The sequence below is a fragment of the Chelon labrosus genome (assembly GCF_963514085.1).
Source record: "Chelon labrosus genome assembly, chromosome: 11".
In the NCBI taxonomy this organism is placed as follows: domain Eukaryota; kingdom Metazoa; phylum Chordata; class Actinopteri; order Mugiliformes; family Mugilidae; genus Chelon; species Chelon labrosus.
Window position 1 is genome coordinate 5,182,870 of NC_140344.1, and position 19,623 is coordinate 5,202,492.

The following is a 19,623-nucleotide window of genomic DNA, read 5'->3' on the forward strand; positions in this document are numbered from 1 at the left end:
TGCTTCATCCCGTGCATTAAACATAAAGTTTAAACGTAAATTCTTGGGATCCAAAGAGTATGGGGCAAAATGTGATGTTGAAAGGGCGGAACTCAATAGCGAGGGCACTGCAGCACAGTGAATCAGACACTAGAGTTGTAGTTTATCTTCAGGACAGGCAGCGGAACTGGCTTAACATTTTTTATTTAGCCTACTGATTACTTTTGAAAGACACAAATAAAGTGTATAGTTAATAATGTCTTTCTACGCCGTCACTCAAGAGACTGCTGGAGCAGAGCAGCACACTTTCAACCTCCGGCTCTGCCAGCGGCAAGTGAGTGCAAGTGAGCAAGCGATTTGTTCATTTTGTGAATAGGGCCGGGCTACTGTTAGCGACTGAGTGAATTGTTTGATCACAGCTCATAGCAGGGAGGGAAATGGGGGAGCTGAGCTGAAACAAGACACCAGAGCTGTTGCTTTCCCCACAAGGCTAACACAGCGATTAATTTGATATATTTATACAAATGCAGTTAGAATATCAGTCGCATAGACATGTTGTCTGATTTCTTCTTTGCAGTCAGCTAGAGATGGCAGGGACGAGTCAGTGAATGAATCATAGAGAGTTGTGAGTCAGTAAAATGATTTAGGAGTTTTGAACGATTCGTTCAGGACTCGCACATCACTAGTGCACACAGCATTACAAACAACATACAAATAACTCACAAAAATAACAAAAGGGTTCTTTTTGTGTGGTTTCTCCAAAATTACTTGAATTAACAGACTTCATACGTGAATACATTATTTTCTGTAATCATTTTTCATTATAAATCCATGCACCTGTGCCAAAAACGTCTCTTTGAATGGCCATGTGAGGTTGACGCCAAAAGTGAATCAATCCCTACAGGCCTCCATGGAAAAATGCCCAACAGGGGAAATAAAGATGTTTACAGTCTCTATAACTAATATGATCATTCATGTAAACTGCACAGGAGTTGATTCTTTTATGTAACTGACCTTGTTTAAACCATATCAAGCATCAAAGTTCTGCATAATGTAAGGGTGTGGCTGCTTTGACAGAGAGTGGTGGCTAGCTGTCTGCGTGGGCGTCATCCTCCAGTCTCAGCTCTGCTCTCACACTCCACTGGGCTGGCAATTTTCAGCTTACCTGGAAGTAAATCAGGCAATCAGAAGATGGTGATGGCCAGAGCCAACACACTTCAGGAATGATCATGGCAGTGTTGCCATCTTTAAGTACAGGCCATGGATGTAGGTAAATAGCGGAAACAAGTGGCACACTCTTGCAAACGCACACTTTAATTTCTCTGTATTGTCAATCAGACACTGCGTGGGTGCACAAAGACAAATAAATTCGAGGGATATACCGCTGAAGCTGATGTTGTGCATTTGTAAATGACATTACAGCCGGGACTTAATTGGTTAGAGAGACTAATGATAGCATTAGGTTTTGGATTGGATTTCAATTTGGGACTTCAAATAGGATTGGCACAGGGCTTAACATCCTGTGGGGGATGGCACAACGTGGCTGGTATGAAATCCGCTACTGCAATACGCTCCATATCCTTCACCAAATGCTGTACAACTCTGACGCAGACCAACAAGACTTTAATGCACTTATCAGAGACAGTCGAACAAATGCGAGGTGTCATCTCACTTTATTTATTAACCTAGACCCACACCACCAAGGGCTATTGCATAAAAAACATTTTAAGTCGTACAAAAAAAACAAAACAAAACAAAAAAATAAATCACAAAAGTCACTCAACAAAATGAGGTGAAACCAGATTCCTCATTCTAGGTTGTACCTACTTCTTGACGCAGGCGGTTATTATTATTTCGTACAGGTTTAACACTGACATGGGCTCTGTAGTTTAAGAGGATCCATTTTTTTCTGAGCGACAGAACACATACTGAAAGTCGGTAAAGACAAAATAATGCACCATGAATTTAAAGCAAACTGCCACCGGTAAATAAAAACATCTACAGCATGTGCAATTAAAAGAAATAAATAACACTGGTTCCAGTACCCTGTAAATACAGCAATCAGCCACAATGTTAAAACCACCTGCTTAGTGTTGTGTAGGTCTCCCATCTGCCTCCAAAAACCGTTCTGACACATTTTAGGGTGGTCATGAACCTTCTGAGGGTATCCTGTAGCGCCTGGCACCAGGACACTGGTAGGGGTAGCCTCTGGGTCCTATAGTTAGCTATGTGGTGTTGCCATTAGGGAGTGGGTGTGTCTGGCCAGAAACATTTAGGTAGGTGGTACACGTCTATGTCACATCCACATGAATGCAAGCACCAAAGGTTTCCCAGCAGGACTCTGCATTGTAACTGGATGACAAATCCCCTTTACTTGTCAGTGGTTTTAATGTTGTGGCTGGCGTATTTGTACATTTTCAGGGGCAGGTCAATGCATAGCAAGACTCCGTTGTACCACCGTGGCACTCCTAACCTCCAGAAATCAGTCTTCTGTGCAAGTCTACAATTAGGAATCGAACAGAGCAGAGTCATCATGCTGAAACAAATTCCATCACATCATGGGAGCTGCGAAGACATGACTATCAGCAAGGAAAATACAGTTCTACTTAATATGCTCAAATGAGCGCAATGAATTGAACACAGCTGACCTGCCTCGCAGCTCCAGCCACAGGGCTGCTCATGTTACGTGACTACCATTGATGACTATCCATTTGTGCGGTAACGGAAGTGTTTTTGGCTTCTTACTTGCTCACAATCAGAACAGAGAATTGTTTCAATCAGCAGACCTCTTGGAGAGCAGCCAATGAGGCGCTCGGTTTTATTGTAGTGTAGTAACAGAAAATAAGAGGCCTGAGGAAACAGGAGCCGCAGGGATTTGTGGACTTTTGCTTTCTCGACGAGCTTTTCACCCGCAGCGGTTTTGCAATAGGGTAATTTTGACTGTGAGGAATCACAGATGTAAATGCTGAAGAAGGCAAATGCAAAGGCTGCTGCAAAAAGCAGAACATGTTATTGATATTTCAGTGCCATTAAGTTACAGCTTCACTGTGGAGCAAGTGAACAGATCAATTTTCCGCAAATGTGCAGTAAAAGAGCAGGCGTTTCAGGAAATGAAGAACACATGACGTAGAGAAAGAGTGAGCATTGTTGCCGACCGTCATAAAATGGGTGCTACCCCGGTCACAGGAATGTCTCTTGTTTGGATTATCAAGGAAAGCAGGAAAAACACCGCAGACCTCCATATTTAACGAGGCCGGTGCCGTCTAAAGGATGGGAGGCAGGCGTGGAAATGCGAGGGCGGTAATGTGACAAAGGGAATGAGATAATCGCCTTTAGATGGCTTCACAATGAAATTTTGAGGTGAAGGCAGCTGGGAGCACATAAGCTGATGATGTAGTGGCAGGAAGTGTTGAGTGAGATCAATAAAGATTAGCAGACGTTGCAGCAATGGGAACATACCGTAAGCCTTGTGATGGTGTAGAGTGGAGGGTTATTTTGCTCTCTGCGCGGTTTATTTTGAGGCACAAACTGCGTAGATATAATCCTGCCTTGAGGAAATCTGGGGAGCACGTCATTTCCTTTAATTGTCCACGATACAATCATTCTGTTTTTAAAAACAATAACGCAAGAGTGAGTCAAAAATAAAAAAATAAAAAATAAAATAAAAAAATTCCAGTGATAAACAATGACTACACATGGGAAAAACAAAACAAATATAGCTACTGCAGATCTAGGATATGTGAAATCACATTCAGATGAAGCAGCACACACACACACACACACTGGCATCTACAGTACGCCTGGCCTAAGCTTTAAATAGATTATCCCAATTGGCTTTGTGCTTATTGTTACGAGAATTTCATGTGCAGATCAACTTTTCCCTTCTTTACATGATTAGTGTTAAAATGACAAGACCCTGCTGAGTGGCCTGCAAAGGTGAGTAAATCAAAGAAATAAAATGGTAATTGATTAAGAATACATAACATTCTGGGGGGGAATGCAGTCTAATTTTGGAGCATTAAAGAGCTCTACAAAAGTAGTCCAGCTATAAATTACAACAGTATCAATCGCCACTTAATATGCGCTCAATCTCCTCTAGTCTCTTCAAGGCAGCTTCTCTTTTTTTCTCTATATCTTTAATCTCTTCAGTGGACTTACCCTTAGTCCGCTTGTCAGACTGGCTACTGTCTAAAGATTCTGATTGGTCCACACCTCGGAGGCTTTCTGCAGAGGATTTCCGCACATTCTTCTCCTCCGAATCACCCTTTCCGACAGCCTCTGCACCCCTCTCTTCCTCCTCACCCTCAGCGACCTCTTCCGCCCCCTCCTTAACTCTCTGTGGCGTTTCCTCTTTGGCTGCTGAAGAAAGTGGTTGCCCTGCTGCACTCATGGCAGCCATTTTACTTCGGACAATACTCAAGTGACGGCGAACATACTCCTCATTTGGCGCCAGGGCCAGCGTTTCCTCTAGGCAACGTTCGGCCCGCGGAAGGTCGCGCTCCTCAAAGTAGACCACGCACAGGTTGTGCTTGCCTTGGACATTGGTGGGGTCCATACGCAAAATGCGCTCAAAGCAATCTTTAGCACCGCTGGTGTCCTTCTTGTGGTTCATGAGGATGTCACCCTTGAGGATGAGGCCCTTGATGTGCTCCGGGTGGTGGCGCAACAGCTCATCCAACACAGGCAGGGCATCCATCTCGCGTTTGGACTGAGAGTAAAGCAATGCCAGGTTAAACAGGGCACTGCGGAAGCCAGCTTGCAGCCCAATGGCTTTACGCATCCACCGCTCAGCTGCGGCATTTTCATTGGCATCCATAGCCAGCATGCCAAGGTTGAAGTAGCCATTGGCATCATCAGGCTCCTCTTCCACGTATGTGAGGAAACGACGGTTGGCCTCAGGCCAGAACTTTGGCTCTCCTGTCATAAGGAAGACACACAGGAAAGGTGACTTTTTATAAACAAATGCTGACGTTCAACCACATGAGATGCTTTCCATTTATCTGTTCCGATGTGGATTTTCAATGTAAACATACAAACCTGAAATGGAAACACAGGGTTAAAATGTCACAAAAACATTTTTATTGTTAGTTGAGTTGGAAAAGTTCATTCAATAAAATCTAAATGTGACAGAAAGTGCCAGAAATGGAATAAATGAATAAATAAATTTGGGTGAGGCATCAGACTTTGACGCCGAGTGTAGCTTCTATTCCACTGGAGAGACCAAAAATCACAAACGTATCAGACAGTTCAACCAGCTGGGGCCAGATAAGGAAACTGTAAAGTTCCTTTAATCATAATGATTAATAATGCTTCAGAAAAGAAACCCTTAAAGGCAAATCATAGGGAAAGAGTGAATTTAAAACATAATGTTTTCATAAGTTGCACTGTGATGTATTCCTTGCTAGGTATCAGGTTACTTCAGTTGAACGAAGCAGTTCAGCCTGTTGTTCAGCTGATAAATTCAAACCTTCTTGAACTTCCGCAATAAAAGTCAACTGTCAATAAAGACAAATAATGTAATTGCACAGAATGAAAACAGACGAACACGGAAGTAGAAAATAATTTGTGGCATGCTTGGAGCCCAGCCCTCCTTCACACCTGTTGCAAAGTCAAACTGAATACTTAACGACAAAGATTCAGCTCTCCACATACTGAAACAGTACTCCAAGATGGTCTGTCAAGCATTTTTTAGAGAGTTGGGATCACGCCAACTCTGGTGCTGCTGCATACTGCTCAGTGTCCCTGTGTTGAACTCATCCAAGTCATCTAAGTTAAAAAGCAATCCTGTCATGTGGTGTCATGTTATATGTGTGTTACTCTTTTAGGTTTCAAGGAAAAAAAGGCACAAAAAACGTAGCTAATGAGAATGGGATTCATCCATTTAACAAACTCAGCAGAATGGAGGAAGCACATTGTGTACGTTTGGGCAAAGAGGGAGGATGTTTCTTATTTAGTAGGCATTACTTTAACCCTCTTGATTAATGGAGTAGCATTAAAAAACCTTTACACCAATGCTCACCCCACTTGAACTTAACATTAAACAGACATGTCTTCCTTGACACTTTTTAGCTGTTGCAATAGACAAGTCCTTGGATTAACCTGCAGCAGGAATGTTGTGGACACGAGTGAAAACGCTAGCATATAGCGTCAAAACCTTCAGTGAAATCTATACCTGCCCATTAAATATTTTTCAGTCACTGAGTCAGTGAAGCATGATCTGACAGAAACTTGGCAATGAACTCCGCGCCAGTGTATTCATTTCAACATAATCAACAACGAGAAACTGGTTACACCCTAAAAGGTAACTTTCGTTTATTTATTTTGTTCATACAAAAACAAAAAGCCTCACACAGGTGACAATTGTTGCTTGCTTTTACTTCAGCCAGAGGTGGGATTAGAGCTAAACTATCACTTCCTCATTGCAGACCTTACTCACCAGACTCCTGCATGAGAAGTGCCGAGTTGAAAAGCGCCAGCTTGTGGCGAGGGTTGAGCTCCAGAGCGTGGTTGAAGTTCTTCAGGGCTTCGGATGGGTCTTTCATCTCTATGTTGACAATGGCCAGGTTGTACCACAGGTCAGCGTTGGTGCGATCAAGCTCCAAGGCTCTGAGGTAGGCGTCCCGGGCTTCTGTCAGCTTGTTCATCTTAAGAAGCAACTCACCCCTGAATAAAAAAGAAGACGAAATCAAGTCACTGCATGATTTACTGTGAAACCTCTAATATATTCAATAAGAAAGCAGAATAAAACAAACCAAAGCTTAATAACAGTATAAAACATGATGACTTTTAAAACGCGAAGCGTCAAATAGGGTACTCAATTTGTATCCAAGAATTTGATCAGGTGAGAAAATCTTGCCTGCTGATGTAGGCCTGTTTGAAGTCTGGTCTCATGCTGATTGCTTGTCGGTAGAGCTGGTCAGCCTCCTCCAACCGCGAATCATTGGCCCGAATTAGATTTGCCAAGTTTATGTAAACATTCAGGTGGTTAGGGGCCACGCGTGTCGCATACTTCTTACCAGGAATAACCTGTTGAGAAGCGGAACATTAATTCAAGGAGTGGATGAAAACCTATTCTTCTGAGAGACCTGATTCAACTGCAAATTCTAGTTTTGGTTGATGACTTAGTGTCTGAATTGTGGGTTTTAAGTGTCACTGTTCTCATTATAAATGCAGTCCTCATGGTGAAGATGGTCTCAGCTTAGAAATTGGTAAATGGCCTAAAGAGAACTGTGTGTGAATAGTGAACTTGTGAATTTTAAATGTACAATTTGTCCACATTCCAGCAGGTGGATGCCAAAACCAGTTCAAATGTGGAGTCAGCACTTGCTATTAATTTTGCATGTGCCATAACATATTCCGGTTGACCTGCTTCAACTTGGTGGCAAAGATCAAGATAAATACACATGCGTGTCCAAACACACACAGACAACAAACCAAATCACGCAAGGGAATTAAAAGTAGCCAAGAGGTGTGGCTTAGCCAGAGTGATGAATTGAGTCATTGTGTTTGTCGTCTTAGCTTGGTGCAACTTGCTCCAAACACCTCCTTGAAATGCTGAGATACCTGTGGCATGAGGGATTTGGCAACCAAGTAAGCGTCTTCCGCCTCTTTGGACTTATTTAGGTTTTTGTAGGTCCGACCGACATTCATGTGAGCCCCAATGTCATCTGCAGCAACAGGAAATAATGTCAAACGAGAGGAAAAACAAGGTTTATTTAGTTTATTTTTCCCATAGATTCAATATTATGCACAGTAACATTTAGAATGAATAATGCTAATTGACGAACACTGAGGAAGTAAAATATATCCTTCTCTGAACCAGTGAGGAAAGTCAAGCAGTGAAAGAGGCGAGCTGAGCCGAACTCATGCTAGCAGGAAATCCTAACTGGGTTAATGTGTTTTCACTGTTAATCTTGGGGAAACACTCATGGGTGGTGAGCCGGTTAAAGTTTTAATGTCTCAGCTGATGACAGACTTCCTGATTAGAAAAGCATGAAGCACAACCAAAAAAATGCACATTTATGTATGGAAATTAGACGGACATTTAGGGTAGGGTTGTTTTCAGTCATAAGATCTTGGAGTATACTAAATGGATTCATGAAACAAGGGGCTGTCTATTAACCATGCGTGAAGAAAAGTTTATGGAACGAGAATTTACAATCCATATCAAGTGAACACAAAGCTCCTTGGATTTGTAACTGAACTTAGTCTTTGGCCAAGTCTTACTATACAAGCATTTAATGTTCCAACAGTCACCTGTTTCATCACCTCTGATATGCCTGCACAATGAACTCATTCGCCCTCTTTGCACAAGATAGCCTCTTAAATGCATGCATATCTAAAAAGAAATCCTCCGGGAGAGAAGGGCTATTGTAGTGCACTGTGTTTCTGTTTCTTTTGGTGTAGTGCCTATATGATAGCCTGCCCTTTACACCCCTTGAAAGAACAGGTAGTTCAGTTTCTCTGAGCATACACAACACATTACAACACACAGTGAATCTCACAGAAAAGTTTTGTCTCACAATATTCCTTCTACCCCTATTAGGAAATCCTTTGACTGTTTTTCTTTGTCACATTTACGATACCATTGATTTATGGCTGCCTGATTTAAGTTCCTCACCTGGTTGGACACGGGTGGCCTGGAGAAAATACTGCAGGGCCTTTGCATAATTGTTCTGGTTCTCTAGTGCGTGGCCAACATTATTCCACAGCTTGGCATTGTTCTTGTTAACCTGAAGTGGCAGACAATTTCATAAACATTAGCAACAGGCTTGCGCTGTTTTGTTAAAGACTGATTAATCATTTTGTAAAGATAAATTATTATCTTTTTGATTCAGAAGCCAAGATAATCTGGCAATGCAGACAGCCAGCCTTTCCATCTTACCTTTAGGGCAGAGGTAAATAGAGTATATTCTGATTCCCAGTCCCAATTTCTGTTGAACGTTTTCACTGCGTGCGTAGTTAGCAGCACTCCAATAATGAGCCAAGAAATCTTCCTCAAATGCCTACAGAGGAACAATTCGTGTTATATATGATGTTCAGTGGGTGATACAATAAATAACAGACTCAAAGCGTTCACATGATAATATTGTGAGTGCTAACTAAGTAAGTAAGATCTCTGGGCTCCTCAGAGTATATACTATATACAGTTATGTATCTCATTGTAGTAATAGTTTCCTCTGGTAAAAAAGCTATCATGGTGTTAAGAATAGTGTTTTCTGTTGTTCATGTTTCCTCGGGGCACAAGGGAGTGAGTCACTTGTTTTGAGTGTTTAGCATAACGGAGCAGATGAAGCACTCACCCTTTATGTGAGATAATCTTGAATCCATGAGCAACAAGAACACAGAAGCCCATACTTGGAACATAAAGTACCCTCTCTGCGACAACAAATCCCACAGGGAAGAAGAGGTTGGATGCTGGAACAAAAGGCAAGACGATCAAAGACAGGGCCTAAAGAAGAAAGACAGAAAATATATACATATATGTTACTTTAGTCCGCGTGAGCCATTCTATTTTAATGCACCTGTAACGTCATGGCAAAGTTAGTTCAGAGATTTGAAAATGTACTCAAGCTCCCAACGAGATCAGTCACAACAAGCATCTACATGCCGTCTGACTGACGTTGCTTGTATAAAATAATGAACAAAAGCTTAAGGCCAAAAACATTACAAGTGGGCATGTGTGAAATGCCCAGATGCCAGGTGATCGGATAGCACGGGGTGTCCCATTGCACAGGCTGAAACTTAAAGTGTTTGCCAGTTTTTTTTTTGTTTTTTTTTTCAGTTTTTAACACACTACATCACTGCCATTAAAATAAATAAACCATGTTTTATTTAGTTGATTTATGAAGTGCAAAGAATTACTACCCTCTATCCCCTGTGAGAATTCCAAATAGCAACTAAATTTTGCATATATTCAACTAGAAAAAAGTACAAAGGCAACATATCTAATGTTTAAATGGAGAAAATGTATTATTCTTTGGAAAATACATGCTCACTTTGAATTTTGTGCCAATGAAAGCTTTTCAAAAACATTGGGAAATAAATAACACAAGACTGAGAAAATTGTGCAATGCTCAAATAACAACTTGATGGAATGTCTCACTACTAATTTGGTTAACTGACAAAAGTTAAGTAGGACGACTGGGTATAATAAGAACAGCTATGAAAGCTCTGCACAGAAAGACAGTATGGCGGTGTCAACAATTTAAGAATAATGTTTCTTTGAAAGTGAGAATTTGAATTGGAGGATTTCATCATCTACGTTATTTCATTGAGAGAATCCTTAGAAATCTGTGCATGCAAGGGAAAGGCCAAAAATCAATACTGAATGGCTGTGATCTTCCAGCCCTCGGGCGTACCGCCTGGATTAAAAAACAGAAACGATTCAGAAGTGGAAATCCCAGAATGAGCTCAGGAACACGCGTCAGTTAACGCAGCCATGTTGCATTTTCTGTGAATATTTCAACATTTAATGTGTTGCCTCTCTATAAGATTTTCAGTTAAATTCAGGGTTTTAAGGATTTGCAAAAAATGGCATTGCGTTTTTATTCACAATTTAAAACAGTAATATTGGTGTATGGAAAAGTTTGGTTTGCCTTATATTGTTAATGTCACTGAACTTTATTAACACTTGCCGGAGATGAATTGTACTCTTTAAGCCTAGTGGTATCACTTTACAACCATGGGGTACTATGAACAACTGACTGAGGATCTGAAGTAAAAATGACTGACACCTACAAACCAGGGGAGGCAATAAAAAGGTGTCAAAGCACTTTGAGCTTGGAAATACCACTGTGAAATGTCATTAAGAATGGCAGTTAAAGAGATGATGAGGTGTAGAAAGCCAAGAAACATTCAGATGAAACTGCACCTCTTTCCACGAAGGAAGACAAACAAAACCCTTCTATGAATGTTTGGCACTGCACCACTTTGAAAATATTTTGGCTATACACATTACAGCCAGAAATACTTAATTGTGTACTATAATATCTCAGTGTGAACTGAGATGGTGGCAATTTGAAGGCTGTAAAGGCATTTTGTACACAAGCTAACAACTTTGCTTATGGTAGCTAATACTGAATGAATCGTGGGTGGACCACTTAACAGACAGTTGCTTATATTGTTTCATTAAAGTGAATTTTACTTTGTTGTGTCAAGTTTTGACTGACAAGATTAGTCTGAATAGTTAATGTTTTTCTGAATGTTGTACAGGCATGAAGATAATGTCTTTTGGATTGTTGGTTTTCATTTACCTGTTCTAATGGACTTTATGTGCAATATTATGTAAATCAAGTTTAATCAATTTTATCGCCATCTTCCTTAATTTTGATCCGCTCCTTAAACTGATCAAGTATAACATTATGACCTAATATTGTGTAGGTCTCCCTTGTGCCTCCAGATCAGTTGTGACTCATCAGAGAATGGACATGGGCCTTCTGAGGGTGTCCTGTGGTGTCTGGCAACAGAATGTTGTTAATGGGGGCCTTTGGATCCTATGGGTTGAGGGGAGGGGCCTCTATGGATCATCCCACAGATACTTGATCAGTTTGGGATCTAATGACTTTGGAGGACAGGTCAACACCTTGTGCTGTTTTTCATGTTTTTTTGAGTTGTTCCTAAAATGTTTTTGTGTGTGTGCCTGTGTCAGTCTGCATCCTGCTGGGGATGGCTGCTGCCATCAAGAAGTGTCATTGCTATGGGGTGGGGGTGCCTGGCCTGGTCTCGGTAGGTGCTACATGTCTGAGTAACTTCCACATGAATGCCAGGTCCAAAAGTTTCCCAGCAGAACGTTGTGTATTGTCACAAGATGGTCAATGTTATTTAGTTCTCCTGTCAGTGGTCATAATGTTGTGGCTGATCGGTGTATCTGTACAGTTGAATGACCATCAAATAGAACTAAACTGAACTTGGTGCCCACCAAGTTCAGTTTGCAATACCATGCAATAACATGCAATATCTACAAGCCAGTTTGTGTTTTAAGTAATTATTATTAAATCCACTACCGACTACACAATTAATCAAATTAATCTGTGTCATTTCTATTGTGCAACTCCCATTCCCACACAACCAGTAGCCACCATAATTGGGTTAAGGCACTCCAGATTTGTTCCCCTCAGTGGAAAGTGTGTATCTAAAACTATTTAAAGAGTCTCATGTTCCATGTGAGGTGGCTGGCAGCCTTACAATAATGCTAAGTAGGTTGATGTGGTATGATATTGTTATGCAACATAGTCCAAAATGCTCTAAGCAAACCAGAATAAACACTGCAAATGTCATAATCCAGTTTATTTTGTGAAGATTTGTGATACCCTTTCTAAAACTGAAACGTAAAACAATTCAGTGTGGAAGTTTACTGACCTTTAAGTAGAAGAGACATGGGTCTATTGCACAACAGATGCTAATTTGTTTCTGTGTCTCACAATGAACAATCACTACCCATTCATCCCTTCAACAGTCTAGCAAGAGCTAATGTTTTATTGCTGATTTGTACAGAGCAGTACAGCCTAGTTTTGTTTATTTTGTCTGCTAAAAATACCTTTTATGATTAAGCTGGTAATTCTGTTCTTCATTCTTGATTTTCTTCAGTTACAGATGCTACAATGTAGTTTAGTGAATATCACTCCAATTCCAATATTTAGGAGAGACACCCAGTACGGTAATAAAATTTGTCTCAGGCAAATAGTGATTGACTTAGCATGGGCTAATATGTTGATCCAATACCCAACGTAGTAAGATAAAGTCAAAAATCATTATCTGTTAGGTCTATTAATCAGTGGATGCGGCTGTTGGACACGAGGAAGCAATTTAGCCCATGGTTTTGTAACGCCAGTTTTGTTCCCTCCTATGTCATGTTGTGTAAAAAATAAACACAGAAGGAGTTCATTCATTTCTGAACAGTTTGCATCCAATGAAGCTATTCAAAGCTATTTAAATAGTTTGTAGTGATGATACTGAGAAATGGAGGAAATAAAGGCTGTACGGTGTTAAAATATCAGGAGACAGTGGAAATGAGAAAGAATTGGAAGCTCCTCATTTGTTTCACAAGGAGGGAAAAGATGAACAATTGGTTTTGCAAGCGAAAGACACCCTAAAATCATTTATTTTGCAACATAAAAATGTTCTTTCCAAGCAATATGCTTATAGTCATTTTATTAAAAACTATGCACTGTGAACAAAGGCAGTCTTGTGTAACAGAGCCTCTGTCATGGGGCAGAGCAATGTTGCACTTGCTTAATTCAACAAATGGTTCGAGAATCTTGTCATGTCCTCCCAGTCTGGCCTCAAGCTTTCTAGATCATACTTAAAATGAGACAATACAGAGGATTAAAAAGACTGAGGCCACATCAAATTTCCTTGAGTTGTGACGAAACCCTTATCCTAAGATATCTTTATCCCATTCAGATGAATTTGATCTACTCATCAGACAGCCACTGTTCTCCTGTCATAAACATGGAGAAGAACAAACCAAAAGTACCCACATCACCAGATCAATGCATCAAGCTTTGTTCACACTGAGAGATGAACCATAAAATTAATCACAGATATAGAATCTGTTAAAAACAGCATTCAAGACTCCAGTCAGCAAGTACTTTCAAAAACATTCTGTCTCCTAGTGATCTCAGAGGAGAAGCAGCACCTCTCAGAAAGGGAAACAATGGTTTGGGTGATCCAAGTCTTGAGATATACTACCTTTTTAACCATATGTTCGATTTGGACGTCGTTTTACATATGCTTGCCTTTGTACTGTGTCTTACTGGAGGATTGCACAAGAACAGCGTACATCAGGGAACTCAGATATAGAATTTTATTCACTTTTGTGAAAAACTGGTCTCAGTGGGCCAGTGATTGACAAAATGTTTTAGCCATCTGCTGAGTGATGAAGAAAACATGTCTTTCCCATTGTCTTCACTCTGGTTTTAACCATGCAAGGATTGTTTCTCCATTATTTTTGCAGGTTTCCACATCACATTTTAAAATAATATTGACCTCTCGTCAGCTGTGCATTCGCAGCGCCAATACGTAGCACATATACAGGCAATTGTGGAATGGTCTTTAAACGTGTCTTCAAAATCTTGTGCATCTATTCTATTCTCAAAATGCACACAACCAATGTTCCAAATGGACAAAGGATAAATGAGCTTGCTTTTAATTCCTAGATACAAATAAGCACACATCCAATAGACATAGCAGACATACACTATATTACCAAAAGTATTCGCTCACCCATTCAAATGATCAGAATCAGGTGTTCTAATCACTTGGCCTGGCCCCAGGTGTATAAATTCAAGCACTCAGGCATGCAGACTGTGAAACAAGACATTTGTGAAAGAATGGGCCGCTCTCAGGAGCTCAGTGAATTCCAGCGTGGAACTGTCATAGGATGCCACTTGTGCAACAAATCCAGTCGTGAAATTTCCTCGCTCCTAAATATTCCACAGTCAACTGTCAGCTCTATTATAACAAAATGGAAGCGTTTGGGAAAAACAGCAACTCAGCCACGAAGTGGTAGGCCACGTAAAGTGACGGAGAGGGGTCAGCGGATGCTGAAGCGCATAGTGCAAAGAGGTCGCCAACTTTCTGCACAGTCAATTGCTACAGAGCTACAAACTTCATGTGACCTTCAGATTAGCCCAAGTACAGTACGCAGAGAGCTTCATGGAATGGGTTTCCATGGCCGAGCAGCTGCAGCCAAGCCACACATCACCAAGTGCAATGCAAGGCGTCGGATGCAATGGTGTAAAGCACGCCGCCACTGGCCTCTAGAGCAGTGGAGACGCGTTCTCTGGAGTGATGAATCACGCTTTTCCATCTGGCAATCTGATGGACGAGTCTGGGTTTGGAGGTTGCCAGGAGAACGGTACATTTCAGATTGCATTGTGCCAACTGTGAAATTTGGTGGAGGAGGAATTATGGTATGGGGTTGTTTTTCAGGAGCTGGGCTTGGCCCCTTAGTTCCAGTGAAAGGAACATTGAATGCTTCAGGATACCAAAACATTTTGGACAATTCCATGCTCCCAACCTTGTGGGAACAGTTTGGAGCGGGCCCCTTCCTCTTCCAACATGACTGTGCACCAGTGCACAAAGCAAGGTCCATAAAGACGTGGATGACAGAGTCTGGTGTGGATGAACTTGACTGGCCTGCACAGAGTCCTGACCTGAACCCGATAGAACACCTTTGGGATGAATTAGAGCGGAGACTGAGAGCCAGGCCTTCTCGACCAACATCAGTGTGTGACCTCACCAATGCGCTTTTGGAAGAATGGTCAAAAATTCCTATAAACACTCTCCTCAACCTTGTGGACAGTCTTCCCAGAAGAGTTGAAGCTGTAATAGCTGCAAAAGGTGGACCGACATCATATTGAATTCTATGAGTTAGGAATGGGATGGCACTTCAGTTCATAGAATGAGTAAAGGCAGGTGAGCGAATACTTTTGGTAATATAGTGTACCAAGCATTTCATGGTGGGCAATTGAAAAAAATTCTATATACTGATGAGGCTAAGTGATGTGTATCCGAGTCTGGGTCAGTTGTTTGGGGTGTGTTGCTACTCTGGAGTTGGACACTTGCACTGAAACGATTTCACCCTGACCAAAGCCAAGCAGCACTCCATCCTTCAGAGACATGCTCTACCCCCTGATTTGCTGTCTGGATTCATACTACAGTAGGATAATGAGCAGAAGCACAGTTGGAAGCTTTGAAGAACTAATTGAAGACCAAAGAAGACCAAGGAATGCTGACTGTCATGGACTTTTCTCCACAGTACCTTCACCTCAACACCTTTGAGAATTTATGGAGCAGTTGTTAACCGAGGAAGCAAAACATTCCTGACAGACAAAAAGCTTTTTGAAACACTATCATTTCATGCTGGGATACCATGGGTAATCGCATTTGAACAGATGTGTTCATTTAGCTCGAGTACACTCAGTCCAGCTGATTAAATTTTAACAAAACATCTTGCATAAAACCTGCTTTTGAATAATGTGGCCAAAGTTCCTCTCACCATGATGACGATCTTGGCAGAGCTGTGTCTGTAGCGCAGGCTGTGGTAAGCAAGGAGGCCCAGAAAACTGTAGAACACTAAGGTAGCCAAGTTACGAAGGTCTAGAAGTGACTCCACCAAGGGGATGGTGCCCATCGTCCAGTCGCAGCAGAGCTCTGAGGGATTCAGTAGAAGCCATGCATTCACAGGGAGTAGGTAGTTGAAAGTCAGTTGTCGAGTGGGAGTGGGGCTGACTGCCGCTGGGTTATCAAATCTACAATAGGACACAGACAAAAAAACAAATCATGCAGCCAATAAAGCATGAGGTGGATAGGTCAGGAGAGGGTATATGTCTGCAGTTAACATAAATATGGTATTCCTATATGAAAAGAAATTCTGATATGCAGGGATTCTGGACACAGTTAGACATGGAAAAGAAGATACTTACCGGATAGCTTGGCATTGCTTCTGAAGCAACCTCAACATGATTTCTTTCTATATTTTCCTGATAAACACTTTAGAAAACCCTTTTTCCTAAACTGTACAGTTATGTACAAAGATAGCTTTCAATGTGACATATCTGAAAGTGGACCTCAATCAACCGCTAAAGTTTAACTTTAGAGCAGAACGTTTCATGAACGTTGATGCAATAAAGTAAGTAATATTGATATTGTACGCTAGAAATGTCATAGATTTTATATGAGAACTATCCGTCATATCAGAAATACTGTGTGTTGAGTTCTTATAAAATATTATTATGTTGATCCAACACCTAAACCAATCATCTCTCAGATCAGACAACAGCAAGGTGTTTCATGAAGTGTTTTGCAGTCAGTCAAGAACAACTGCAGCCCCTGGCTCCAAAAACTACACCCACCCTTATCATGCGAGGTTATTGCATATGTCTGCATATTGACAGAGGAAGCTGGACAGAAATCTAACAAACGATTGCTGGTTATTTCTCTGCAGAAGTGCTCATTTAAAATAAGCATATTGACAGCCAGATGCACAGGGTTGTAGTTTAGTGCCATAGGATGTTTTTACACATAGTATCTTTATTAATCACAACAGCTGGGGCTTGAGTCACTGTATCCTTATTTCAGATATTATCACATCAAGTGGCGGATTTCATAGCCTGGACAAATTGCGTTTAGAAATTAGTTTAATGCAAGAACAGAGTGTTTAATTTAATAATTAATTTATCCATAACATCCTTTCCTGTCTAGTTTCCTGTGTTATATGATATGTTGTATCGTGGCTTTGCATGCCTCCATAAAGCAATAAGGAACATGACTAAAAAGGTTAACTACTAGACAAACCAACATTGTATTCCATGCATAAAAAGGCTATATCTATTCAGTCACAGGCCCAGATTTAAGACAGAGCATGTGACACTTTCCCACAAAATACTTGATATTGACATACATTTTAAACATGTAATGTAGTGATCTTTTTCATTCTTCTTAATAAAAAGTTGACTGAGGTATAGTGAGCATTTAAGCCTCAGGCTTCATATCAAATCCACTTATTTGTTTTGCAAAACTCGAACTGCAGTGTTGCATCCACATATCACATCGACAAGATCCAAGTAGATCTCTAAAATCCGTGCTTACCATTTACAAAATCCGCAGTACAACGGTTTCTCTGTATGTTGTCAATACCTAATAAGTCAGCGGAAGAGTAGCATCATGTGAAAAATCAAGTACATTCCATGGAAACTGCTGCCAAATATTTCTCTGGAAAATCTTATCCTCTTAGAAACTGTACTTACAGATAAAGGTGGTGTATTTCATCACAAGGAAAGTTAAAATAAATATAATAAAACAATTTACAACACACCCTTGGCCTCAGAATGTAGTATTGCCCCCTTCATCAGAAATAACCTCTTGTGGGCCTCTTCCATAACTGTCCACCAGTCTCTGGCTTTGTGACATTATTTATCACTCCTTATCCAAAATTCATTAAGTTGCGAGATGTTTTAAATCTCCCTCACAATATTTACTTGGGATCTTGGCTTTTTAATGGATAACTTTCATAACTCTCAATTTCTTCTTTTTGAGCAATTGATTGCTTATGTCATTTATTATCCTGGATCCTTATCCTGATAAAAAGGTCATCTTACATTTCAGTATCAAGTTTTGGACAGATGGCATCACACTATCTTCAAGCACCCCTTGATATGATACAGAATTAATAGCTGAATCAACGGCTTTAAGCCAAAACCATAACACTTCCACCACCATGCTTCTAAGTTGGTATGAAGCTCCTTGAAAGCTGTCTTTGCAGGTGCCAATTACATTTTTGCTGTTACTGTGGCCAAACAACTATCTTTGAGTACTCTCCTCTCCAGAGCACATTATTGTAAAATGCCTCATCTCTGCCCATATTTTACTTGGCAAACTGTCTGTGCTCTAACAAGTAAAAAATATTACTACTCCCAGCACAGATTTAAGGCTACAGAGTTTGAGTTTGAACATTATAACGTACCAATAGCAATGTGCATTCAGTCTGAAGCGTGCAGTGACTCATCTGTCAAATAATCTGTTTTAATTGGCAGCGTTTCTAAGATGATCATGATGATCACTTGCATGTTCAAATATTTTGAAAAATTTTAAATTTGTTTTTTGGCGTATAGTATGGGTGCTCACTTTCAGCGTGATAGATTAATGCACCATACTACACATTTATTACATTTAATCTGACACAGGATACCCAACACTTTCTGCCCTCCTCATAAGCCCCTAAAGCACCGCATACCAATCATAAACCCAATAAAACTGGCAGAGAGATACAATCTCACTGTAGTGCCTTAAACCCTATAGCTCGTAGGGCTAAATCAGTCCAGTTTTCCCCCAATTTTAACTCTAATGGAAAGGTCAGGAGGCGGTCTAAAACAAAAGTCTACTATTATTTCCTTCAGACAGATTACATGAAATTGACTAAGCATGCTCACATGCTCATTTTTTGTGAATAAGGCACAGTTTACCAGGCAGTAGTGACAAACATATTTTGTCTTCAGTTTCCTGTGATATCGCCGCATTCTTAACTTGTGATCTATAGCTCTTTTTTTGTTCATGTTAAGCACATACTTGCTGTTATCTTAACAGTGCTGCTGAGTAGTCTAAACCTGCTTTACAAGACTACTTATGTGGAAACTAATCACTTTTGGGGAGATGATAATCTAAATATGTAGTATTGTTATGGCTCGAACATAGAACTTCTCTGAGTTAGTCTGGAGACAGATTTAGGATTATACCTTGAAGATCAGACCATCCAGAGTAATTGTCTGGAATTTTATCTTCACGCTAAATGCCATTAGGTTTAATCCTGTGCAGACAATTTCAAACTAGTTCAGATTTAATAAGTACTTAACTCAGTAGAACTATTAACATTTTTGGTCCTTGGCATTGCATTTTCGTTGGTCACACGGAGTTCATCGAAATCTAAATCTGAATTAAATTAAAAATAAAAATACATTTCTCATACTGAATTATTACCTTTAACTACAGCCCAAACCTTTAGACAGCTGCAGCTTTCAGCATATTCAATCTGAAGTAAAGAATGGATGCTACATTTAGGTACCATGTCTCAACTTTGATTTGAGTAGGTTTACATCAATATCGCAAGAATTGTGTGGCAGGCACAGCTCGTTTACCACATAG

The 19,623-nt window shown here is 40.5% G+C and overlaps 1 protein-coding gene across 3 annotated transcripts in view; it reads right to left on the reverse strand.

The window, feature by feature from the left end:
* Window positions 1-253: 253 nt before the first annotated feature.
* The window catches only part of tmtc3 (transmembrane O-mannosyltransferase targeting cadherins 3), a 32,328-nt gene continuing 12,958 nt past the window's right edge, over window positions 254-19,623 (reverse strand). Inside the window, exons 7-15 of one of the 3 annotated variants that reach the window (XR_014699333.1) lie at window positions 15,983-16,235; window positions 9,282-9,430; window positions 8,864-8,984; window positions 8,600-8,711; window positions 7,543-7,646; window positions 6,836-7,005; window positions 6,416-6,642; window positions 3,439-4,896; window positions 254-1,144 (exon numbers count right to left, since the gene is read on the reverse strand). Coding sequence is in view for 2 of the 3 variants with exons in the window: in XM_084555240.1 (XP_084411366.1) it covers window positions 4,043-4,896; window positions 6,416-6,642; window positions 6,836-7,005; window positions 7,543-7,646; window positions 8,600-8,711; window positions 8,864-8,984; window positions 9,282-9,430; window positions 15,983-16,235 (1,990 nt within the window). In the remaining variant the exon portion in view is untranslated. Of the gene's footprint in view, window positions 1,145-1,230; window positions 4,897-6,415; window positions 6,643-6,835; window positions 7,006-7,542; window positions 7,647-8,599; window positions 8,712-8,863; window positions 8,985-9,281; window positions 9,431-15,982; window positions 16,236-19,623 lie in introns of those variants that run through there. The other 2 variants (XM_084555241.1, XM_084555240.1) reach the window with 2 other exon arrangements.